This window comes from Mercenaria mercenaria, chromosome 19 (assembly GCF_021730395.1).
Source record: "Mercenaria mercenaria strain notata chromosome 19, MADL_Memer_1, whole genome shotgun sequence".
Classification (NCBI taxonomy): Eukaryota; Metazoa; Mollusca; class Bivalvia; order Venerida; family Veneridae; genus Mercenaria; species Mercenaria mercenaria.
Genome location: NC_069379.1, coordinates 18,696,521 through 18,723,785, shown reverse-complemented (window position 1 = coordinate 18,723,785; position 27,265 = coordinate 18,696,521). Strand labels below are relative to the sequence as shown.

The window sequence follows — 27,265 nt, the reverse complement described above, 5'->3', positions numbered from 1 at the left end:
AGCTACTTAAAAATGCAGCTCTCTAATTGGTTACTTATTTACCTTTTGGTTGTGTGTTACTGGCCCTTGCACGGTCCAGCTCACAGAAGTTGATTTGCTTGTCCGGGTCGCAGAAGTGTGTCCCATTACAGAAGCAGTCGCATAAGTGTTCGATACACCCAGAAATGTACGTAAAGTATCGCCTTCCTCTTACCGCCTGAAATATTCATATTTTCAAGATTTTAAAATCTACTACACAAATGAATTTTCAACGCGTTTCTCTCAAAAGTTTAAAGGGAAAGGCTATCTCGTTCTTACATAATTCCTGCTTACTGGAAGGTCTTGAAACATCAATTTAATTTTCAAATTCGACATAAAAAAATCTAAAGTACATGAACATTCCAATAATATAGCAATATAATTATTATGTAATTATTTACTAGTAGCTTCAAGATATAATTTGAACAGTAGTTCCTTATTTCTGGAAAATATTTGTTCTACTTTTTTCCACCTACATTACAGTCAACTCTCGATATCTCGACTTTGTCGGAACCAAGGGAAAAGTCGACATATCGGAATGTGAAGATAACCGAAGTTAGATCAACATTGCTTTGTAGGTGAGGTAATGTAGTTATGTATTGATAAATGATGTTTTTGAGACAAAAGATGTATATGTGTACATAAATATTATGTTTAACATATCAATTGGTCATTACGTTCTGAAATAAGAATAATATTTAACCTATCTCCTGGTTTCTAATACCCCTATCCGCAATCTTGTGCTTTGTGCGATGCACATGATGTGAAATTCGTTGTAAGGTTTAAATCTTAATATGATGTAAATTGTCCAGAATCTTCATTTCTTCTTGTTTTTCATTACAATTAGATCCACTCAATTTTGAATAAATTTCTCAATTAGCGTTGATCCCGTTTTTGTTCTTGTTTTAGTCACGGTAGCACAATTGTTACGTAAAAGTCCGATACATATGTGAAATCTCGTCAGCCTGTTCGTGATGGGTATTATGGAACACTTATGAGACTTCAGCTGTAAAAACACCAAAACACCATGAGTCTAGCGTTTGTTTTAGTGCCCAATTGTGCTGGATGGCACAGAGACTCGGGAGTAGAGCATTGGGCAGTGCCCAATTTTGCTGGGAGTAGAGCATTGGGCACTGAGTCAAATGCTGAACTCATGAATCTTGGTGTTTTACAGCTGAAGTGTCCCATTATACACGAGGTCTGCAAAATATGACGGCAAGTTTTCAATAGATCGAAGCCGAAAACATAAAATTAACTTATCTAAAGGCAATATTCAACGTCTTTGTAATAAAATCTACTTTAGAGATTATCCTGTCACATAATTACTATGCATTTCATACCTCTCCATTCACGATGCAGTCCTTACAATCGTTTCCGCTCAACAATGAAGTTAGGTCTACTTGGCCATCTGAACCGGAAGTACTTGAACTGATGACCTTCGAACCGGAAGTTCCGGAGCTTGCGGTGTGTGAACTCGATGAATAACTACCACCGGAGTGTCCTTGAAAACAATAATGAAAATAGCAATATTTTGTAAAATCGTTTGCAAATCAACTTACATGAATTGTGCAGTTCATATCCCTGCAAATAATAGAAATATACATTCTTTTGAAAATTCATCACTTCTTAATGTGAAAAAAACAACAAAAAAACTAACTAATATGTTGCACTTCGTCACAATCACAACTCTGTGATAAGTCTGATATAACTTATACATAACATTTTTCGAAGGATAATTAGATGCAATTAAAAAAACGTCTTACAGAGCTTTATAGAAGACAGCGTATGTATTGTTTTCAACAATTAAAACGCCGGTGTAATGAAGTATTTCGACCCCCATAGAATAATGACCCCCTCCCCCCCACCACCCCCCCGGTCATTATTCTATAGAAAAAGTGACCCCCCGGTCATAGTATTATGACCTCCAGATCACAGTACTATGACTCCCCCACGTGAAGTAAACTGAACCTCACGAAGAATATTGACTCCCATAAAAAAACGACCCCCGGTCATTTGGTCAAATTTAGTGATAACTCATGTATCTAAGGCCTAATTGTTGCATTTTATGCCCCCACTCGGGGGAGGGGGGCATACAGATTTGCCCTTGTCCGTCCGTCCGTCCTTCCGTTTGACCATTAGCCCCAGATACCATCACTTGACACAGAAATCAGAGCATTCCGCAACGGGAAAAGGGATTCTATTTCTAGACGCTGTATCTTGGTGTATACATTTTTTTTTTCAGGAAAATAACAATTCACAATACGTTCACAAAACACACCAGTGTCAATAATTCCTGCAAACTTCGGTATGAACTAATTCTTCAGAAGAAAACTGCACAAGAAACTGCTAGCATAGAACTTAGTATTAATAGAAGTTAGCAATACTTAGCAGTGGCAGTAAAGTACGGTAGCGGCAACAATAGAAAGTAGTAGTAGTAGTAGTAGTCGTAGTAGTAGTAGTAGTAGTAGTACTGGCGGCAGTGGTAGTGGCAGTTGCAGTAGCAGCAGCAGCAGCAGCAGCAGCAGCAGCAGAGGAATAAGTGACAGCAACAACAGCAGCAGGAGAAGAAGAGGTAGATGTACAAGACGTATTAGTGGAAGCAGGTATAGTAGTATCAGTAGTAGCAGTTGTAGTAGTAGTAGTAGAAGTAGTAGTAGTAGTAGTAGAAGAAGAAGTACATGTAGTAATAGCAATAGAAGTAGCGGCACCAGTAGTAGTAGTACAACCAAATGTTAACTATTGGCAATGGAGGGTATTAGAGTTGTAGATCTAGTACAATTGTCCGTTAGGTTTGGTGGGGATCACTTTTTAATAGATATTATCGTCGAAAGTCTTTTTAGGAGCCGGTGTTTTACACGGAAAGAGTAACATTTTTAAATAGAATAATGTCCGGGAATCGATATTGTATGAGAGTTCGAATGTAGTAATTTCGGCAGTGAGTATTTTACATGGAAGGAGTCACTTTTTCTATAGAATAATAACCGGGGCCGTTATTCTATGAGATTCGAAGGGAGTCATCTTTAGGGAGTCAGTAATTTACTTGGAGGGGTCAGTTTTTCTACAGAATAATGACCGGGGGTCGTTATTCTATAGAGTTTTCAAAGGGAGTCAGTTTTTTATAAGGGGAGTCAATATTTTACAAAAAGGAGTCACATTTTCTATAGAATAATGACCGGGGGGTCGTTATTCTATGGGGGTCGAAATACTTCATTACAACGGCATACATGAAACCATACTGTATTCCAGTTTAGTGAATAGCGGTTTCTGCTATCTGTCGCTCAGGCACAAGTACCTGCTTTAAAACCAGGAAGCAGAAAGGAGTTTATTCATATTAGGAGGTATGTATAAATAAATATCTGATACAGGTGAAAAACGGAAAAGCTTTTACCTGAAGTGTACCTACCTTGTGATCCTCCACTTGCTTGAATCTTATACATCCTGCGTGCTGAACTACTGGTATATCCGGTTCCGGTACCAGTGTTAGAATATTTCCCTCCCGTTCCATATCCGGCTGGGCGAATTGCAACTACAGTGCGTCCAGTCTGAGTTACAGTGTTTGATCCCGTTGTAACTGGCCGTCCAGGGGAGCCTGAACCCGTGCGACAGACTCGAACTCCGGTTGAAGCTGGGCAGTTGTACTTGCCATCACATTGACACAAACATTTGTAATTAATACAGTTGTCCACGAGGTCAAATGTGTCTCCATAGTTGTATCTATTAGGTCCAATAATACATTGTCGGCACGTGCCCTTCTCTGGGTCATACACAGAAGAAGTGTCACTGCATGTCTGAACTGTCAATTCTCTCGGACATTCCCATGATCCGTCGCAGTTACAAGTGCACGTGTACAGATAGCACTTGTCTTCTGCCTGAAACTGTCGATTAGGAGGATATCGCCCTCCATAAGCCTCGCATTCTTTACACTGCTTAGGTTCGAATGGTGATAGCGGTCCATCACATTCACTTCCGGTGACGGCGGAGCAATTCCATCCACCGGAACAGTCACACGCGCATGTCCATCGGAGGCATCCATCTTGTAATACAAATTCTGTATCTCCACTGTACTCTCTTTCATTTATGAAACACGACCGACAATCCGCGCCCGCACCAAACACTGTTGATGTAGTTTCTTCTCCTGTATAAATAAGTGTAGACTTAGAATCTGTACTAGCCGTACCTGTAGTGAAAACATGACTTCCGGCAATGCTATAACGCTGCTGTGTAACCTTTGACCCCAAATCAATTCCACCACCAGGGCACGTGTATGATGGCGTCTGATCCGGGCACTCCCACATACCATTGCAGCCACATATACATTCTATCTGGAAGCAACCCCTCTGGATTTTAAATGCAGTATTACCAGGATGTTCAGTTCCAGCGACATAGCATGTTTCACACGTTTTTTCTTCTACTGCCGGTAGAATGACATTCGTTATTTGTCTGTACCCTTTGCATGTATATTCTCCTGTACATAGACACTCACATAGCATTCTTATACCACCAACATCAGTTGTGAACTTCGAGTTACCTCTATGCCGCACGCCGAATATAGTACACACATTGCATCCTTCCGTCCCACATTCGTTACCTCTACACGTTCCACCTCCTCTTCCTTCACAAATAAAGTTTCCACTGCAGTCACATCGGCATCGAATGCTTTTTCCACTCTGGGTCAAGGAAAAGTCGCTGTTACTTGCGTATCTTTGTCCATTGATTACACACTCACGACATTCAACCTCGGAACCTTGGCATGAATATGTGCCGTCGCAATCGCACGAGCAGACGCTACGTTCTCCGTTGATCATCACCTGAAATCGTGTATTTCCGTTATAACGGCGTCCATTTATTTCACAAGAACTACAACCCGAGCCGACCTGGCTTTCACCTGTGGAAATAATCTGGTAACCGCGACACGTGTAAGAGGAGTCACAATTACACGCGCACTGCATTAATAAGCCGTATTTACGAATCTGGAAGCGTTTGTTTCCTGGATAAATATCACCGTCGATGTTGCATTTCCGGCAGCCGGATCCAACACCACAGTCAGAGCCCACACATTCAACTTGCAGAGATTTTGCTCTACAAGTGTACTCGCCATTGCACTGACACGTGCAGATCAGGCCTGTGGAAAGTTCGAACTGCGAGTTTGCGCCGAAAACTTTGCCCTCCGCCATACATGACTTACAGCCGTATACATCACAGTCATCCCCTAGGCAAGTACCGGAAATACTAAAACATCTGTAAGCACCGTCACATTCACAGACGCAATTCATAATGAGGCCATTCTTCTGAAGTCTAAACCTTGCATCAAGCTGGTACTCTTTATCAAACAGTTTACAACTTCTACACTGGTCAGCGGCGCAACTCTCGCCAACGCATGAGGTTTCGAACCCTGTTGAGCCCTTGCAACTATACGACCCATCACAGTAACAAATGCACGAGTAATCAACATTGCCTTTTCGTAAATTGAACCTAGTGTTACCAGTGTACGGCACACCGTCTATAACACATCTTCTGCATCCGGTAAAGCAATCCGGTCCATCGCATTCTATGACCCTTCTACCCTCACATCTTACCTCGCCTGTGCACGCACAGGTACAGTCCATGTTCACTCCATTTCTCACTGTCTTAAAGGTACTTCCGCTTTTGTACTCTCTTCCCTCGAAGTTGCAAGAAACACACCTCGTGCCACCGTCACCTTCGCAGCCCGCCCCGACGCACACTGTTGTAGTCTTTTCACCTTTACACGAGTAACGCCCGTCACAGTCACACATACACTTCATCCTTACTCCGTCGTCACCATCTATTTGGAACTGGGAATTCCCGCGATACGTTTTTCCCCTGATGACACAATTACTACATCCGGTCTCAGTGCATCCTGGGCCATAACATTCTGTCTCAGTTCTAGTTCCGGTACAGCGATATCCACCACTACATGAACATGTGCACTGCATACGTAACCCGTCTATTATTGCTTCGAATTGAGAATTTCCTTTGTATGACACTCCATTTATAATGCAGTCATTACATCCGCCCCCAGAACATCCCGATCCAACACACGATGGAACCTCTTTCGTCCCTTTACATGTGTAGGACCCGCTGCATTCGCACTCACATGTCATTTGTATTCCGTATGCATTATGGAAAATTTCAAATCTGGTATTACCGTCATATAACCGTCCTTCAATCTCGCAACCTTGACAACTACTGGTGCATCCAAAACTTGTGCATGTATATGTTCCACCTCTACAAACCCAACTTCCGGCGCAATCACATGAACATTTCATGCGAATTCCCTGAAGAACCGCTTCAAATTCTGAACCTCCGGTGTAACGCCGTCCATTTACTGTACATTCCCGACACGACTTTATACAACCGGAAGCGGAAGAACAAGTTTGTCGGCTGCTAGTGCATGTGTAACTTCCGGAACAATCACAACTACATTGCATACGGTCTCCAAACACATCGGCTAAGAAGTTTCTATCATTTTGAAAACGTTGGCCGTCAATTAGGCATTGTCTGCAATTGTCAACGCAACCAGACGATGTGCACGTGCGTGTTTCACTTCTGCAGCTAAAGCTCCCAGTACAGTCACAACTACACTGCATTTGCAAACCAAAAACATTTGCCTCGAAATTGGTATTTCCTTTGAAGCTTTGCCCGTCGATACTGCATCGTCTGCAATTATCCACACACCCCGAACTTGTGCAAGTGCGAATATCACTTCGACAGGTGAAACTACCTTGACAGTCACAACTACACTGCATAGCAGATCCAAAAACGTTTGCCTTAAAATTACTATTACCTTTGAAACTTTGTCCGTCGATATAACATCGTCTGCAGTTGTCGACACAACCAGATGCAGTGCACGTGCGGGTCTCGCTTGTGCAGCTGAAACTTCCTGTACAGTCACAACTACATTGCATTCGTAAACCGAAAACATTTGCCTCAAAATTGGTATTACCTTTAAAACTTTGCCCGTCAATATTGCATCGTCTACAATTGTCGACACAGCCAGATGCAGTGCACGTGCGGGTCTCGCTTGTGCAGCTGAAACTTCCTGTACAGTCACAACTACATTGCATTCGTAAACCGAAAACGTTTGCCTCAAAATTGGTATTACCTTTAAAACTTTGCCCGTCGATATTGCATCGTCTACAATTGTCGACACAGCCAGATGCAGTGCACGTGCGGGTCTCGCTTGTGCAGCTGAAACTTCCTGTACAGTCACAACTACATTGCATTCGTAAACCGAAAACGTTTGCCTCGAAATTGGTATTACCTTTAAAACTTTGCCCGTCGATATTGCATCGTCTGCAATTGTCGACGCAACCCGAAGTTGTGCAAGTGCGACTATCACTTCGACAGGTGAAACTTCCTTGGCAGTCACAGCTGCATGTCATACGAGATCCAAAAACGTTTGCTTGGAAATCTGAATTCTTACCAAATTTTTGACCATCAATTATACACTCTCTACAATTTTCGACACAACCCGTGGCTGACGTGCATGTTCTGAAGTCACTTTTACAGACAAAGTTTCCATTGCAATCGCATGTGCATTGCATGCGTGTTCCCTCCAACTCCGCTTCAAATTGCGTTCTTCCGCCATATCGTCTGCCACCAATTACGCATTCATTACAGGTTGGTCTACTCTCAGGATAACAAATATGTGTCCCGTTGCAGTAACAGTCACAAATATGCATAGTAGATCCTCTAAGAAGTCTGTCTCGAGAATGTCCTCTAAATGTAACCCCATCAATGATACATGAAACACAGGTTGGGTTTACCACAGTTGTACAGTCTGTGGTACCATCACATCTGCACGTGCATCGTTTCTTTTCACTCCCACGTCTGATTTCAAACTCGTCGTTATTCTGGTATTCGCGGCCATTAGCTAAACATGTCCGACATCCCTGAAGGTTGCACGATTCTCCCGTGCATATTATCACAACTCTCCGATCTACACCTTGGCATCGATAACTACCATCACATGAACATAAACAATTCATTCTAATGTTGTCGTAGTATTTTTCGAATTCTTCGTACGCCTGTCGTTGAGTCCCGTCAGACAGACACGTATTACATCCAATCCACGTGCACGAACCGCGTCGATTGCACGAAATTTCCGAGTCATCGTCTTTACACCTACAATAATAGCTTCCGTCACAACCACAAGTACAGCGCATATCCTTACCATTGTATAAGTAATCAAACTCCGTGTTTCCTTGAAATTCACGTCCGTCAATACGGCATGTGCCACATCCCTTGTCCAAACAATCCCGTCCCGCCGAACATTCAATTATGACCTCATTCTTTGTCCCAAGACATTTATAACTGGAATCGCAATTGCATTCGCAGTTCATAAAATACCCCTGATAAACAAAATCCGTCCTAGACCCTCCGGCATACTCTACACCAAATATGTTACAAGAGCGACATCCACCAATTTGCTTACACCCACCACGTCTAAAGCAAGAAAATTCAATTTCAATAGAAATGCCCCTACAGAAGTAAGTTCCATCGCAGCCACAAACACACGACATTCTGATACCTTGGTAATCAAATTCGAAAGATTGGCCCCCACTATATCTCTTTCCATTTACTCGGCACTTCTTGCACCTGTCTGCTACACACGTCTGACCGGCGGGACAGACCAGCCTGTCATCGGGGCTTTTACCTATACACCTATATGACGAATCGCAACTACATGTGCAGTCTAATTTCACACCCTTGTAGACAATGTCAAAGCTTGAATCACCTTGGTAACTATTTCCAAATATGCTACAAGTTTGGCATCCCAGTTGAGAACAAGTGTCCCCTATACATGATACGTAGATAATTTCCTCCGTACCTTCGCAGTATGCCGTCCCATCACATCCACACCTGCATTCCATATCAATATTTTTATATTTATGCGGAAAAGTTGAATATGCATTGTATCGTCTGCCATTAACAACGCACTTCCGGCACGGGTCAGACAGGCAATTTCGCCCAGCTTCACATTCGACTACCCTTTCCCCGGAAGAACCGATGCAGAAGTAACTGGAATCGCATGCGCATTTGCAGTCAAGTTTAATTCCTTGATATATGATGTCAAATTTTGTGAAAGCCGCGTAATCTCGGTCAAATATCCGGCAAGTTCTACATCCTATTGGAGAACATGCACTTCCTATACAACGTATTTCAATAATCTCTGTAACGCCTTGGCAGAATACACTTCCGTCACACCCGCACGTGCAGGCCATGTCGATTCCATTGTAATCATATTTGAATACCGAATTTCCTCTATACTGCTTTCCGTCAAGAAGACAACTGTTGCAAGTGTCAATAAGACAATCCCGGCTTCCGGGGTTCCTACAGTCTAAATTTACCGTACCTTCACAATGGTACCCGCCGTTACAGTCACAGCGACAGTCCAGCCGGTAACCAGAATAAATTATATTAAATGCAGATAAAGCTCTGTGCTCTTCTCCAAATACTCTACAATTAGTGCATCCCAGTGGCGAACATTTCCCGCCAATACAAGTGATTATAATTTCTGTACTTATTCCGGTACAATATACGGAGCCATCACAACCGCATATGCAATTTAAATCGTAGCCGTCATATTCGACACGGCTTGTTGATCGTGCTGCAAGCGTCTGTCCGCCAATTTGGCAAGTTCGGCATGACTGGTCTAAACAGTTTCCCCGCCCGTTAAGGCACTGTATAATAACCGCTTCCTGCTCTCCGCGGCACGTGTAACTTCCGTCACATCCGCACTGACAATCTAGTAATAAACCGGCATAGACTATATTGAAATTCGATGCACCGTCGTAATTCTGTCCGAATATATTGCAAGTTTTGCATCCAATAGTTGTGCATTTTCCACCATAGCAGGAGATCTGAATCTCTTCTCTGACACCTTCACAATAATAGGAAGAATCGCACGAGCACGTGCAGTCCATATCTATACCCTGATACACGTATCTAAATTTTGAGGCCCCGTCGTAACGGCGTCCGTCAATTTCACACTGACTGCATCTAGATAGTAAACAGCCTGGCCCAACACCATTTACACAAGTAATAATAGTTATTCCCCTTGAACCTTTGCAGATATATCCCCCGTCGCAATCACAATCGCATGTGACGGGCAAACCTTGATAAATCATTGCAAATTGCGATCCTCCAATGTACTCCCTTCCAAATATATTGCATTCTTTGCATCCAATACGGGTGCACGTATTTCCCGTGCACGTGACTTCAATACTTGCTGTGATCCCTACACAGTAGCTCGTACCATCGCATCCGCACGTGCACATAATATCAATACCTTTATACGATGAACGGAAGGTCGACCTGCCAGCATACTCCCTGTTGTTCACTAAGCACGAACTACATGTTGAAGGTAAACATCCAGAACCACGCCCTCCGCGACACGTGACTATTGCGGTTGATGAACTGCCGTAACAAACGTATCCACTATCACAGGAACATTGACACTTTAGCTTCAGACCAGAGTAAATGAGGTCAAATGTCGAATCACCTTCGTAAGCAAGGCCAAACACATTACATGATGCACATCCTAATCGTGTGCACTGACCACCTATGCACGAAATTTGTATCAGTTCTGTAACACCTTCACAATAGTAACTTCCGTCACACGCGCACGTGCACAACATGTCGATACCGTTGTAATCGTATCTGAACGTTGTCATTCCATTGTAACGTCTATTATTTACCACGCATGCGCGACAACTTCCAGACAGACATCCGTTTCCGTCAATACATGACACGATTACCTCCCTGTTACTTCCGAAACACTGGTAATTTCCACCACATTCGCACTGGCAGCCGAGTTTGAGTCCTTTATAATACAGTTCGAATGCGGAACCGCCGTTGTATCTATTGCCAAATACTTCGCACGAGCTACATCCTAATTCTACACACCCACGACCTCTGACACAGGAGATAATTATCCCCCCTGAACCTTCGCAGTAGTATGACCCGTCACAGCCACAGTCACACCGAAGATTCTGTCCCCTGTACACTGTGCCGAACTGGTCGAGTCCATTGAAACGCACACCATCTACAATACACTGACCACATTTTGAAGGAAGACAACCTGATCCCCCTATACAAGTAATGACCGTCTCGCTCTCGGCTCCATAACAGACGTAACCTCCGTCACATTTGCACTGGCATGCAACTTTCAATCCGTTGTAGATCAGAGGAAAACTTGTGTCTCCGTTAAAAGTTTGGCCATACAAATAACAGGACCGACAACCTTGAAATTGAAAAGTTGTCTCCCCATAACAGTAATATCCGCCATTACAATGGCATTTACAATCCAACGTTATACCGGACCGAGCGATTATAAATCTGGTGTCACCTTTGTAGGTACGCCCGTCCATTAAGCACGTGAAACAACCGTCTACATCGCTTCCTATCCCTGTACCGGAAATTGACACGTCCTCTCTAATATACATCCATTCGGCTATACACACGTAACTTCCGTCACAATTACATCGACAATACATGTCCATACCATTCAGCTGGTAAGTAAAGTGAGTGTTTCCGCGAATATCGCGCCCTTCGACGTCACATCTTTGGCATCGATCTGGTTCGTTGCAAGTGTTAACGACCGTAGCGCTAGGACAAAATGTTGTCCCGTTACAAAGACAGAAACACTGATAATTCCAGCACTTTCGGTCTAGTTTAAATTTGCTGTAAGTGTCATAGACTTTACCGTCAACGTTACACTTCCGGCACGTGTTACAAGTGTCTTTTGCTGAGTCTCCAAAACATTCCCATCGCCCGTTACAGTTGCATTCGCATCTGCTGTACTCATAACACCCTTGCTTATATCTAAACTGTGTACCCCCTGCATAATCAACACCATCAACATTGCACGAGCGGCAGTCTCCGCATGTGTCATCCACTTCACGGCACGTGGTCTCGCCACATCTGCATTCACAACCCCTGAACTTCAAGCACCCACGGTCAGAAGACGTATAATCAAAACTCTGACCCTGCCTAAAATGTAAAAATAGGCATAGATTGCTTGCAATAACAATATATTGCCATCAAACATGCCCTATAATTTGTTATAAAGTAAAACTTTGGCAGTGTGAACTGATTATACAAACATCAAATATGTGTCTATGAAAGAACTTTTAAATGGTTTAGTCCCAATGAAAAAGTAACAAATTTATATAATATATTCTGTTTAGAAACTACAAATTTCCAGTTATTTCTTATTTCTCTTATTCCTAAATATTATCTCTATCGGTTCACGCGAGGCCGTGCTGACCAGACCGTGAAGTGTTGATTAATAACAGCTATCACTCTCTGGTTAACCCTTATCATGCTAGACATAATTGATTCTGTCATTGCGACCAGTGTAGCTCATGATCAGCCTGCACATCCGCGCAGTCTGATATGATCTGCACTGTTCGCCATTTAGTCAGTATCTCTTTGGTAAGCATTCCTTTTAAAAGTTATCCGTATTGTCCAAATTGAAAGCTGGACAAGTTAGCAGGATAACGGTTAATCGACGCGGGGATTTTGTCTGGTTCCCAACAGAAACAAAACATACCTGTATCGTCTGCCATCTATAATGCAATCAGTGCATTGTCCTTCCGGTGGTTGGTCACCACGTGAGTCGCACGTGAATCTGCCGCCTCTACATTCATACGATCCGTCACAATTACAGGCACATCTGCTGTATCTCGTGCAATTAACAGATGCTGTAAAAATAAGTCAATCACTGTAGGTAACACTATAAACATAAGTCATATATCAAACAATGTGTACTAAACGCGACTGCTGATAAGCCTTATTTGAAAAATAGACAATCAATCGCTGTAGGTAACACCACAATTTCTAGCGTAAGGGGGTCAATTCACATTCAAATTCTTATAAGTGATAATGAATCCTTATTTGAGCCGTGCCATGGGAAAACCATCATAGTGATTAGAGAAACCATTTGCGAACAGCGGATGCGCAGGCTGGTCTGGATCCATGCTGGTCGCAAACCCACTATGTTTGTTTTCTCATGGCGCGGCTCATTTGTCGTTTAGTTTAAGTTAAAAAGCGATGCATGTCAGATTACCGCTAAAAGTTGTGTCTCCGTCATAATAATTGTCTCCAATCTTGCACTTCCGGCACTGTCCGCATAAATCTTCAACATCCTTTCCCGCGCATGTCCATCGCCCGTCCGCATGGCAATAACAGTCCTTGTATTTGTCACAGCCTCGTGTTAGCTCGAACACCGTTTCCTCTGCATATCTATTCCCATCTACCTCACATCCTGTATAAAGAAAGAAATTCTCTTGTTACTGTTGTCGCCTTATTTTGTTTGGGAAGTCGTGGGAGCGATTTTTTTATATTTGCATGTTCAGTTCAACAGTATATTAACCAAATGGGAAAAAAGAGTCAAACCTATCCCATTACAAGTGATTTGAATCTCTCCTGAGAAGGACTTCAAGAAAACAATGCCTATGTCCTGGGGTGAAATTGCGCATATAAAGGCGAGGGGGTGTGTGTGTGGGGGGGGGGGGGGGGGGGTTGGGGGGGCGTTGGTTGTAGGGGGAATCTTCATTACCTGTAAGTGAAAGACAGATTGCTAATGTTCTGGCTTGCGCATTTAATAAGGCCTGGGGTGTGGTGGGGGGGGGGGTGGGGGGGGCTTGGTAACACATTCATACCCTATGAACGCTCACGATCTTGCATTATTTACTGGCTGCGTTCTTACTTTTAACCCTAACCCTGCTAAATTTCTATAATGAACTTGTCCATCTTTCAATTTGGACAGTACCATTATCTGTTAAAAGGGGTGCTTACCAAAAAGTTACTGACTGAATGGCGAACAGTGCAGACCATGATCAGACTGCACCGATGTGCATGCTGACCTTGGTCTGCTGCGTGCACTGGTCACAAAGGCAGAATCACTTGCCGCCAGCAGGCTAAAGGCTAAGCAAAAAAATAGCAGAGTCATGAGTCTGTCTCATGACAGTACGCTCAACAATACGAAAGTTTGTCAGTAAAATAGACTTTCTATCTAGGAATACTGTATATTTCCGCTTATAAGACACACTCGCTTATAAGACGCACCGCGTAGTCGGACATGCAATCTGAGGCTTCTTTTTCTTTTAATTTCCTTGTAGTACACGCTTATAAGATGCTCCCCAATATTGAACTGGAAATATGGTTCCTAATAATGCGTCTTATAAGCGGAAATATACGGTAGGTCTATTGTCTAAATTTAACAGTTATTCAACAGTTATGGGACTTGATGCTGTGATCTTGTACAACTGCACACAAAATCTGTGTTAAACACATGTATCAGCATTAGCTTTAGAGATTGTAATTTCTGTGCAAAACTTTATTCTGCATTTGCCAAGTCCGAAAAACGGGCATAACTTTGCCAAAATATAATAATACAATTCAGAATTATGGGACTCATTTTTCGAACATTCGAGCTGAAATTGAATGGACTCTATAATCCCAAATTAATATTAACAAAGATTACCTGACTTTAATTCACATGTGTATACTCCATCATCACAACTCCATCCACCGTCACAATTACATCTGAAAAGATATTTATTCTGAAATTAACGACACCGAATTCCTTAAGACATCAAAATGTGTGAACCATATATACACCCCGGTCCCGTTTTCATCAACGTTTTGGGGCTTGAAATATTATACCTATATTATTTTGCCGTAACTGCACTTAAAATGCATTTACAGACAGTTTTACGGTAATGGACCGGTAATAGCAATCGACAATTTCCGGGCCGTGCTGTTTCGTATTCACATCTTTTATTTCAGCATTCTCCGGCCATTAATGTAGCTCATATGATCAGTGGTTATCGTAAAAATCCGAAGAATGCCGAAGTCACATAACGTAATCGCACGAAAAATACCGAGTAAAGAACCTTATGATACAGACACGTTTTATACATTGTTAAGTAATAACCACGAATAGTTAGATTTTAAGTCACAACAACACATCTTAGATCATACAACAACTTCCCAGCTTTTAATGGTTGAAGAAGATCCCAGGTGCCCCTCCGAACTTTACTTTTGGGATGATGGGGATATCCGGGTAGAACCACCAACCTTGCTGATGCTAGCTGGATAAGTGTCATCACATAGAAAAAGAAAATCCATTGAAATGGTATCACCCACTACCATCCTCTTAACCAGCCCCCGTCAAAATAAGTATATGCAAATTCAATGTTGTCAGGCTTTAGGTAAGAAATGTTCCAAGATAGATTTTCAAGAACGAGGTATTACAAGAGATCACAGAGTGATCTTGGCGCCCACCAATGTGCCATTTTTGAGTGTTCCAAATTTCAAGACTTACTGACTAGCTCAAGGTCAAAGTTCATTTCCGTACACAACACTGTGCATGTGGTCCATGCATGTGGTCCAAATTTTAAAGTTGTAGCTTGAGAAATGTGAAAGTAGGTCACTAGATCAATTTCAAAGACAAAGTTCTTTGTACACAAAACTATGCATGTGCATCAAGTTTGAAGGCTGTAGTTTGAGAAATTTGAAAGTAGGTCACTAGGTCAATCTTAAGGTCAAAGTTTATTTCGGTACACAAAACTATGCAAGTGGTCCAAATTTGAAGGCTGTAGCTTGAGAAATGTGAAAGTAGGTCACTAGGTCAAAATCAAGGTCAAATTTCATTTCAGAACACAAATCTATGCATGTGGTCCAAATTTGAAGCCTGTACCTTCAAAAATGTGAAAGTAGGTCACTAGGTCAATGTCAAGGTCAAGGTTTGTTTCGGTACACAATCCTATGCATGTGGTCTAAATTTGAAGCCTGTAGCTACAGAAAAGTGAAAGTAGGTCGCTAGGTTAATCTTAAGGTCAAAGTTCATTTCGGTTCACAAAACTATGCAAGTGGTCCAAATTTGAAGGCTGTAGCTTGAGAAATGTGAACGTATATCACTAGGTCAAAATCAAGGTCACATTTTATTTTGGAACACAGAACTATGCATGTGGTATAAACTTGAAGCCTGTACCTTCAAAAATGTAAAAGTAGGTCACTAGGTCAATGTCAAGGTCAAAGTTTGTTTCGGTACACAAAACTATGCATGTGATCCAAATTTAAAGGCTGTAGCTACAGAAATGTGAAAGTAGGTCACTAGGTCAAAATCAAGGTCAACTCATGTCAAGGTTCATCTTGCCACTCAAAACCATACATGTGGTCAAAATTTGAATGCTGTAGGTTATTGACAGGAAGATTTTAAAAGCTTTTCCCTATATAAGTCTATATGAACCACGTGACCCCTAGGGCGGGGCCATATTTGACCCTAGGGGGATAATTTGAACAAACTTGGTAGAGAACCCCTAGATGATGCTACATTACAAATATCAAAGCTCTAGGCTTTGTGGTTTGGACAAGAAGATTTTCAAAGTTTTTCCCTATGTAAGTCTATGTAAACCATGTGACCCCCGGGGCGGGGCCATATTTGACCCTAGGGGGATAATTTGAACAATCTTAGTAGAAGACCACTAGATGATGTCACATATAAAATATCAAAGCCCTAGGCTTTGTGGTTTGGACAAGAAGATTTTCAAAGTTTTTCCCTATATAAGTCTATATAAACCATGTGACCCCTTGGGGCGGGGTCATATTAGACCCCAGGGAAATAATTTGAATCTTCTTGGTAGAGGACCACTAGATGATGCTTCATACCAAATATCAAAGCCCTGTGCACTGTGGTTTTGGACAAGAAGATTTTCAAAGTTTTTCCCTATATAAATCTATGTAAATTATAGAAATAAACAAAGGGCCATAACTCACTAAAATTGTTTAACTAGCCTGATTTTCAGGGGGACACAACTAAGGTACCAAAACATCATTCTGACAAAGTTTGGTCAAAATCTCCCCAGTAGTTTCTGAGGAGATGCGATAACGAGAAATTGTTAACGGACGGACTGACGGACGACGGACGGACGGACCACGGACGCAGAGTGATTTGAATAGCCCACCATCTGATGATGGTGGGCTAATAAAGATACAATGGCTAATACTGGCACAACAAGCATGGGGTGATGGGTTAGAACCTTGCAAGGACAAAATATTTAGTTAACAAGAGGTTTTGTTTGCAGATATCAATTTAATGTTACTAAAATTCTTTAATATCGGGACCTTGACCTTCATCTAGCGCATTTAGAAACCATGGTTCTGCACGCCATATTAATGAGTAAAACGTACCGCCCAAGTTTTATAAATTGCAAAACAGGAATTTAGACTATAATTGCAGAAGCCATGTGAGTAAGCGTCCTCGGCATAGAAGGCTATTATTCTTGACCTTTGGCCTTGGGATTGGCAAAAGGTTTAGTATGTCATCTTCATGAGATAAACAGTTTTCATAAATATCCTTAGATATGTTTTGAACGGAATATGTCAGATATTTTATATGACTTGTACCATAGGCATATCATCATAACATATTGAACAAACTCAATTACATATCATATATGGTGACATGTTTTACATAATTATTATCAATTAAGCACAAAATACACTGTAAAATGCTTCCGGTTAGCTGGTGTGGGTTACAGGATTTTCACCTCTATTAATAGTAAGGTATATGAGCCGCGCCATGAAAAAACCAACATAGTGGCTTTGCGACCAGCATGGATCCAGGCCAGCCTGCGCATCCGCGCAGTCTAGTCAGGATCCATGCTGTTCGCTTTCAAAGCCTATTGCAATTAGAGAAACCGTTAGCCAACAGCATGGATCCTGACCAGACTGCGCGGATGCGCAGGCTGGTCTGGATCCATGCTGGTCGCAAAGCCACTATGTTGGTTTTCTCATGGCGCGGCTTATATAATGATTGACTATACAGTGTGCTTTCACCGCAAACATCTTTTATCATGGCTCTCACCTGCACTTCTCGAACAGCTCGCAACCTCTTCTTATCTGGAAATTTGTGTTTGGTTCCTTAAAACTTCCGTCATAATCCGTGAGATCACACCTGACACACTCCCTCCTGCCTTCACATATATATTCGGACCTTTCTGACGGGCAATTGAAGCTTCCGTTGCAAGCACAAAAACAGTTGTACTGGAAACATCCTTTCTCAAAAGTGAACGGTCTATTACCTGAAATCATAGATATCAGTGTAGCAAATGTTTTCTGACTAATATCAATGCTAGCTGATATCACTGCACGTTGATATAATCACTGCACTCCGATACTTCACCGCGCGCAGACATCACTGTGCAACGATATTACTGCTCAACGATACCCCTGCACAACGATATCACTGGGCAATGATATACCTGCACAACGATATTACTATATACCGGTAGCATTTCACGACAATATCACTGCACAATGATATCACTGCGCAATGGTATCACTGCACAACGATATCAAAGGGCAATGATATCCCTGCACAACGATATTACTATGTACCGATACTACTACGCAGCGATATCACTACACAACGATATTACTATGTACAGATACAACTTCACAAAGATATCCTTTTGCAACGATATTGCTGCACAAGGATATCACTGCACAAAGATATTACTGCGCAACACTATCACTGCACAACGATATGACCAGACAACGATAACCTTTACCACTGCACAACGTTATCAGTGCGCAACGATTTCACCGCACATATATCACTGCACACATATATTGTCATTTCAAGCCTCCAAAGAGTTAAATCAATATGCAGTGTTCATGTTTAAGCTTCTTTACCTGTCCGGTATGTAAACTGGAAAAAATTCAATTCTTTTGATCATGAGATCGTACGAAAAAAAAATATTAAAGATACAAAGCGTTTTGAGAATTAAAAAAATAGCAGTGACTTTTGTGTCCAATTTCTGAATTTCATCTAGTTTTAGTTCTGCGACAACATGACAAAGAATAAAAATCTACAAAGCAATAACTAAAATATCAGTACCACGCGAAATATAAAGAATATGTTGTCCTTGATCTAACTATAATTCGTCTTACTATCTTTTCTTTCCTCTTTCCCTCTTCTTTTTTACTTCAAAAATATATGAGCCGTGCCATGAGAAAACCAACATAGTGGGTTGGCGACCAGCATGGATCCAGACCAGCCTGCGCATCCGCGCAGTCTGGTCAGGATCCATGCTGTTCGCTTTCAAAGCCTATTGGAATTGGAGAGACTGTTAGCGAACAGCATGGATCCTGCCCAGACTGCGCGAATGCGCAGGCTGGTCTGGTTCCATGTTGGTCGCAAACCCACTATGTTGGTTTTCCCATGGCACGGCTCAATTATTTTTGAATAGCTTTATGAATAACACATTTTGTAGCTGAATCACATGTAAGTGAAAGGGTTGTGAGAGAACTTGTTACACAACCCTTTTGCATATAACGTTGTTAAGTTTTGTATTTGGGATGTAAATATTTATTGTTATGCAATAAAATATGTTTAAACCAGATCTTATGTTCGAATCCCTATGTTTTTTGTTTCCCCAAGGAAATTAATTGTAAACATTTGGTAATTAATCACTTGCAGAGCATAGATACATGCTTGTAAGCTATCCAAGATCATTACGAGATTCACTTGCCGGTATACTTAAAAAATAACATTATCTTAAAGATAGATTTTATCGTCTAATAAAACCATTATTTAGAGTTCAGATCCGTAGAAAGTGTACTCATATAAATGACAGCGAATAAAACACTGTTGTGTTCGATTATAACACGGTAACTTATGAATAAATAATGTATGTTTCATGTGTGTTTTATTCATTTTCAGCGCGCCGTTATGACGTTAACGTTAGTGTGCTTATAGCATGACCTTCTTTGGTTTTTTTAGTAAAAAAATCGGTTCGTGAAAGAATAAAATTATATTTCCTTCTCCCATTCTTTATTTTTAAACTTTATTAGTTTTCTATCATATAAAATTTTTTTTTAAAAAATTATAAAAAGTACTTACTTAAATTCCCGTTCTTTTTTATTGTCCTCACACCAATTTAACTTATAAGTACATAAGTTACGGAAGGCCGGCGCGACTAAAACACACTAACTGCAAAATACTGAATGCCAAATGTCTAATGATAAATGTTAATTTTTAAATGCGAAATTTGGAACAATCGGAATGCCAAATGCTTATTGTTTAGTGTATATTTAAATAAAGAGCTGAAATATCATATAGCGCTACGGAAATGGACGAATTAGGCATTTCAATAGTTATTAACATATAGCGGGGTTTTTTTTCTTTCTAAAAACTTCTTAATTCAATAAAGGATATAATATTGCTTCATTTCAGGCTAGTTTGACAGGACGTACCCTCAAATATTAAAGACTATATTCATTTACAATAACAGCTAGACATTTAGAAATAATGATTATGAAATTACTAAGTTAAAGTATTTGATAATCAGAAATTTTCTGTAAGTATGTAGCAATTACAATTTGATACGCACATTTGGAAGTAAACATTTGAATATTAATTGAAAGCTGGCATTTAGCATTCGGCACTTATCTTTTAAATGCATGAAATTATTTGTGTTCTAAATTTGGCATAAAGCTTTTAGCATTGAGTATTTGGTCTTTAGCATTAAATGTTTTACATTTAGAATCTCGAATATGGCATTTAGCATTTCGTAACTAGCACTACGCACCGGCTTTCAATAATTTCTTCATATATACACAGTCTTTCCAAGAGAAAAACATACATGTTTATTTAACGGACATGTCATCAAAATACCAGCGGTAGACCAACATTGACAGTTTGATTTTTTGTCTTTTTTGTCTATTTCGGCTATCCAGGCTGAATTGAAAAATGGGCGAAGCATGCCGATATAGAGTACAACAAGAGATCACAGAGTGATCTTGGCGCCCACCAAAGTGCCATTTTTGAGTGTTCCAAATTTCAAGACTTACTGACTAGCTCAAGGTCAAATTTCATTTCCGTACACAACACTGTGCATGTGGTCCAAATTCGAAAGCTGTAGCTTGAGAAATGTGAAAGTAGGTCACTAGATCAATTTCAAGGACAAAGTTCTTTTTACACAAAACTATGCATGTGCATCAAGTTTAAAGGCTGTAGCTTGAGAAATTTGAAAGTAGGTCACTAGGTCAATCTTAAGGTCAAAGTTTAATTCGGTACACAAAACTATGCAAGTGGTCCAAATTTGAAGGCTGTAGCTTGAGAAATGTGTAAGTGGGTCACTAGGTCAAAATCAAGGTCAAATTTCACTTCAGAACACAAATCTATGCATGTGGTCCAAATTTGAAGCCTGTACCTTCAAAAATGTGAAAGTAGGTCACTAGGTCAATGTCAAGGTCAAAGTTTTTTTTTGTACACAATCCTATGCATGTGGTCTAAATTTGAAGCCTGTAGCTACAGAAATGTGAAAGTAGGTCACTAGGTCAATCTTAAGGTAAAAATTCATTTCGGTACATAAAACTATGCAAGTGGTACAAATTTGAAGCCTGTAGCTTGAGAAATGTAAAAGTAGGTCACTAGGTCAAAATCAAGGTCAAATTTCATTTCGGAATACAAAACTATGCATGTGGTCCAAATTTGAAGCCTGTACCTTCAAAAATGTGAAAGTAGGTCACTAGGTCAATGTCAAGGTCAAAGTTTTTTCGATACACAAAACTATGCATGTGGTCAAAATTTGAAGGCTGTAGCTTGAGAAATGTGGAAGTAGGTCACTAGGTCAAAATCAAGGTCAAATTTCATACCCGAACACAAAACTATGCATGTGGTCCAAATTTGAAGCCTGTACCTTCAAAAATGTGAAAGTAGGTCACTAGGTCAATGTCAAGGTCAAAGTTTTTTCGATACGCAAAACTATGCATGTGGTCAAAATTTGAAGGCTATAGCTTGAGAAATGTTGAAGTAGGTCACTAGGTCAAAATCAAGGTCAAATTTCATTTCCGAACACGAAACTATGCATGTGGTCCAAATTTGAAGCCTTACCTTCAAAATATGTGAAAGTAGGTCACTAGGTCAATGTCAAGGTTAAAGTGTTTTCTGGTTCACAAAACTATGCATGTGGTCCAAATCTGAAGGCTGTATAGCTTGAGAAAATGTGAAAGTAGGTCACTAGGTCAAAATCAAAGTCAAATTTCATATCCGAACACAAAACTATGCATGTGGTCCAAATTTGAAGCCTGTACCTTCAAAAATGTGAAAGTAGGTCACTAGGTCAATGTCAAGGTCAAAGTTTTTTCGATACGCAAAACTATGCATGTGGTCCAAATTTGAAGGCTGTAGCTTGAGAAATGTGAAAGTAGGTCACTAGGTCAAAATCAATGTCAAATTTCATTTTGAAACACGGAACTATGCATATGGTCCAAATTTGACGCCTGTACCTTCAAAAATGTGAAAGTAGGTCACTAGGTCAAAATCAAGGTCAAAGTTTTTTCCGGTGCACAAAACTATGCATGTGGTCCAAATTTGAAGGCTGTAGCTACAGAAATGTGAAAGTAGGTCACTAGGTCAAAATCAAGATCAACTCATGTCAAGGTTCATCTTGCCACTCAAAAATATACATGCGGTCCAAATTTGAATGTTGTAATTATTGACAAGAATATTTTAAAAGCTTTTCCCTATATAAGTCTATATCAACCATGTGACCCCCGGGGCGGGGCCATATTTGACCCTAGGGGGATAATTTGAACAAACTTGGTAGAGAACCACTAGATGATGCTACATTACAAATATCAAAGCCCTAGGCTTTATAGTTTGGACAAGAAGATTTTCAAAGTTTTTCCCTATATAAGTCTATGTAAACCATATGATCCCCAGGGCGAACGACAAGAAGAAGAAGAGAATCCCCAGGGCTGGGCCATATTTGACCCTAGGGGTATAATTTGAACAATTTTAGTTGAAGACCACTAGATGATGTCACATACAAAATATCAAAGCCCTAGATCTTGTGGTTTTGGACAAGAGGTTTTTCAAAGTTTTTCCCTATATAAGTCTATATAAACCATGTGACCCCCAGGGCGGGGCCATATCTGACCCAAGAGAAATAATTTTAATCATCTTGGTAGAGGACCACTAGATGATGCTTCATACCAAATATCAAAGCCCTAGGCTCTGTGCTTTTGGACAAGAAGGTTTTCAAAGTTTTTCCCTATATAAATCTATGTAAATTATAGAAATAAACAAAGGGCCATAACTCACTCATAAATTGTTGAACCAGTCTGATTTTCAGAAGGACACAACTAGGGTACCAATACATCATTCTGACAAAGTTTAGTCAAAATCCCCCCAGTAGTTTCTGAGGAGATGCGATAACGAGAAATTGTTAACGGACGGACGGACGGACGGAATGACGGACGGACTACGGACGCAGCGTGATTTTAATAGCCCACCATCTGATGATGATGGTGGGCTAAAAAAGGAAAATATTGATTACTTTTACGAGCTATCTATCTTAAGATAAAATTACCTTCATATTTCACACCGAGATATTCACAGTTCCTGCAGACGCTTACACCTGTATCCCTGTCCTCATCTGCATTCACCAAGGTTCCCCTTCCAATCGCCGTAACGCTTGAACCACGACGGGCACCAGCTGACGTCGCGTCTATGCCTCCACCACCGGAAACGGCTGTCCCGCCACTGGAGTAACGGTAAGAACTGCCGGATGACGAGGATCCACGGGATGATGAGGACCCTCCAGAGGTCCCTGACCCTTTACATATGTTAACTGTGCCTCCAGATGGGCATTCGTAGGTACCATCACATTTACAAAAGCACTGAAATCTGTTGCATTTAATCTCAAGCGAAAACTGGTCCCCAGCTTGGTAAAATTCTGTATCGGATACTTGACACGGTGAACATTCTGTATCTACACTTACTTGTCTTGGAGCTCTCGTGTGCGCATGCCCAACATTGACGCCGTAACTTATGCTGGCAAAATAAGCACTGTTTCCGTTTTCGCAAGTTTTCCTTGCATTGGCTGACGGACAGTAAAATCTCCCGGCGCAGTCGCAAGTACAGATGTACTTAACGCACTCTTTATCGAGTGAAAACATGGAATTACCACGATATACTTTTCCGTCAAAATAACAGATGTTGCAGTTGGTTTGTTCCCGGCCCCTTGGATCACATACGTATTCCCCCCTAGTATGTGCGCATGTCCATCCTCCATCGCACGCGCAGGTACATCCGGGATATTTGTAACAGTCCCGCACCAAATCAAATTGTGAGTTTCCTTGATATAAATAGTCATCGACTTCGCAATAATAGCACTCCGTGGTTAAGTTCTGTCTACAAAGATCACGAGCTCTCTCCCCAGGGCAGTCCCAACTTCCATCGCAATTACACACACAATTGTACTCAATACAGCCGTTAGTATGTTGAAAATACGAATTCCCTTCATACCGTTTCCCATGAACTTCGCAATAATAACATCCGGTGTCCGGATTTGTTCTGCAAGTATCTGTAGCATATTCTCCAGGGCAGTTCCAGCTTCCATCGCAGTTGCACGTGCAGTGGTCGTACTCAATACAGCCATTCACGTGCTTGAAGTGTGTATTTCCCTTGTGTTTCACATCACCAACAGTACAGTAATAGCACCCTGAAAATAAAATGCACTTAATATCATCGTGATATAATGTAATAGTATATATATCGTTATCATTCAACTATGCATTACTGGACATATTATTTTATAAAACAATTTGAGCCAATATCTTACTCAACCAAAATAAAATTATCAGAGCAAATATGGATAAAAAATGGAACAAATACCGATACTGGATTCAAGCGTTTTGGTTGGTTAACTGAGGTGTGGGAGCGGGGGGGGGGGGGGGGGGGGGGGAGAGGGAGCTTAATGATAAAATTATCACTGACTGTGTGATTTCACATTGGCGTTGTTATTTGCCCTCTGTCACGGCCATCGGCTTCGGTCAGATAACAAGACCAATATAATGTCATTTCATTTTTAACATTAGGACTGAACAAACTAGACAATTTGAGCCGCGCCATGAGAAAACCAACATAGTGACTTTGCGACCAGCATGGATCCAGACCAGCCTGCGCATCCGCGCAGTCTGGTCGGGATCCATACTGTTCGCTTTCAAAGCCTATTGCAATTAGAGAACCCGTTAGCGAACAGCATGGATCCTGACCAGACTGCGCGGATGCGCAGGCTGGTCTGGATCCATGCTGGTCGCAAAGCCACTATGTTGGTTTTCTCATGGCGCGGCTCATTTATCTTTTTTCTAAAATCGGTTCTTGAATAACTCTAAGTTTGCGATAAATTTAGATAATGTAAGTTTTTTTGTCTGACCCCATTCTGCATCGGTATTTTTAGACAGCTGTGTTTTGTTAATTTAGTCGCTTTTAATTCGATTTAGATGAAAGCTCGAAGCTTATTTAACGAGACTGTAAGCGGTTGTTTGGTTTAGCGTATTTTTCACTTATACAATATGAGCCGCGCCATGAGAAAACCAACATAGTGGCTTTGCGACCAGCATGGATCCAGACAAGCCTGCGCATCCGGATCCATGCTGTTCGCTTTCAAAGCCTATTGCAATTAGAGAACCCGTTAGCGAACAGCATGGATCCTGACCAGACTGCGCGGATGCGCAGGCTGTTATGGATCCATGCTGGTCGCAAGGCCACTACCCGCGCTTTCTGGTCTGGATCCATGCTGGTCGCAAAGCCACTATCCGCGCAGTCTGGTCTGGATCCATGCTGGTCGCAAAGCCACTATGTTGGTTTTCTCATGACGCGGCTCATATATAAAATACGGTAGCACTGCTTCTTGTAGCAGTAAGCATTATGCCAAACTTTATAGTGCTGCTTCACTAGAATACCATGCAGTTGACACGTGACATGATACAATTGCCCTTTCAAATATCACCCCGCCGAACATTGTACCGCCAAACGTAGTCCAACTCGTGGCGTAATTATCACTTTCATTTCATTTCAGTCTGATATTGTCAGGGGAGGTAACTAGAGTCACGGATTTGGACTACGCCAAACGTTGCCCCTCCGAAAGCCTCCCCTACTGAAAGTCGCTCCGCCAAATGTTGCCAAGCTAAACATCATTACTAGCCCGGGTTTTGCATAACACTGGAAGTAGTACTGAGGTGATGATTTGTCAAGCCCTTTGTCCTCCACCTCCGCCCCCCCTCCCCCCGCCCACCCCCTCCCTCCAACCCCTTTACCTAAATGTGGCATTGACCTTATAGACTGTTCGCGCAAAAATACATTTCACGAAGGCAAATATAAAGGGTTTCCCAGTGTTCGACAAGTTATTAACTTATTATTTAAACAAAAATTAGACAAGCAGGCAGGCGGTCGGACGGACGGACAGATGCACGCACGTACGCCCTCCTGATGCAGTCTATCTCTTTTTTCATGATTTGTTTGTAACTGAAGGTCGTGGGATATGGGTAAGCGGAGTAGGTGTGGAAGGGGATAAGAGTGAGCAAATTCATCATGGACTTACAAATATTCCAAAAGTATTAAAATCTTACACTTTATCTCCAATTAAATTATTTCGATCGTTTTTTTCTGGAAGGCGAAAAGACGACATTTGGCCGGGTGAGAAGTTCGGTGGGGCGTCATAATGACTTGTGTCAATGGTCCTCGAGAATAAAGCGACTGGGGGGAGGTAACTTCACCGTAGAGGAGGTAATTTCACTTGAGGGGAGGTAATCAAACATCTTACATGAGCCTTAAATCACCTTAATTCCTATGGTCATATCAGAGGGTACGCTGCCGTTACCCTAATTGAAGTTTCAACTTACGACCATCTTTGGCCTATATCTTACCCACTTGACCACCGCTCCGGTCTCTCTCAGACTTACTGTATCAAACGAAGTGTTCCGGTATATTTTCGACTGTAAGACGCATTATTAGGGGTCATATTTCCAGTTCAAAGAGTAGGGAGCATCTAATACGTGTGTACTACAGGGAAATTAAAAGAAAGAGAAACCCCAGATTGCATATCAGACGTCTTATAAGCGAGTGCGTCTTAAAAGCGAACATATACGTTAATCGTACCTGTCTCTGGATCTGTATTACTGCTGCTGCTGCTGCTTAACATTTCTGAAAAGAAAAGAAACATTTTTAACAAAATCAAAACAAGAGTATGGTGGCATATCTCTGCCATTTCGTTCTGACGTGCTGGTGCGTTTGAAGACTGTGAAAATAGCACAAAAATTAATACTGTATGTGTCGTATCGATGCACAAATTTGTCGTTTTGGTGTATAATACAAGATATTCGGTGATATATGCCCATAAAAAGCATCCCCTGGAGAAGA

At 41.3% G+C, this 27,265-nt stretch overlaps 1 protein-coding gene across 1 annotated transcript in view; it reads right to left on the bottom strand.

The window, feature by feature from the left end:
* Positions 1 to 27,047, bottom strand: part of LOC123542478 (uncharacterized) — a 29,323-nt gene extending 2,276 nt beyond the window's left edge. Inside the window, exons 1-9 of the mRNA XM_053531204.1 lie at positions 27,005 to 27,047; positions 23,433 to 24,566; positions 17,918 to 18,134; positions 14,531 to 14,592; positions 13,112 to 13,309; positions 12,596 to 12,746; positions 3,422 to 12,033; positions 1,359 to 1,519; positions 43 to 196 (exon numbers count right to left, since the gene is read on the bottom strand). Of these exons, the coding sequence (XP_053387179.1) occupies positions 43 to 196; positions 1,359 to 1,519; positions 3,422 to 12,033; positions 12,596 to 12,746; positions 13,112 to 13,309; positions 14,531 to 14,592; positions 17,918 to 18,134; positions 23,433 to 24,566; positions 27,005 to 27,047 (10,732 nt within the window). The remainder of the gene's footprint in view (positions 1 to 42; positions 197 to 1,358; positions 1,520 to 3,421; positions 12,034 to 12,595; positions 12,747 to 13,111; positions 13,310 to 14,530; positions 14,593 to 17,917; positions 18,135 to 23,432; positions 24,567 to 27,004) is intronic.
* Between the last annotated feature and the right edge of the window lie 218 nt (positions 27,048 to 27,265).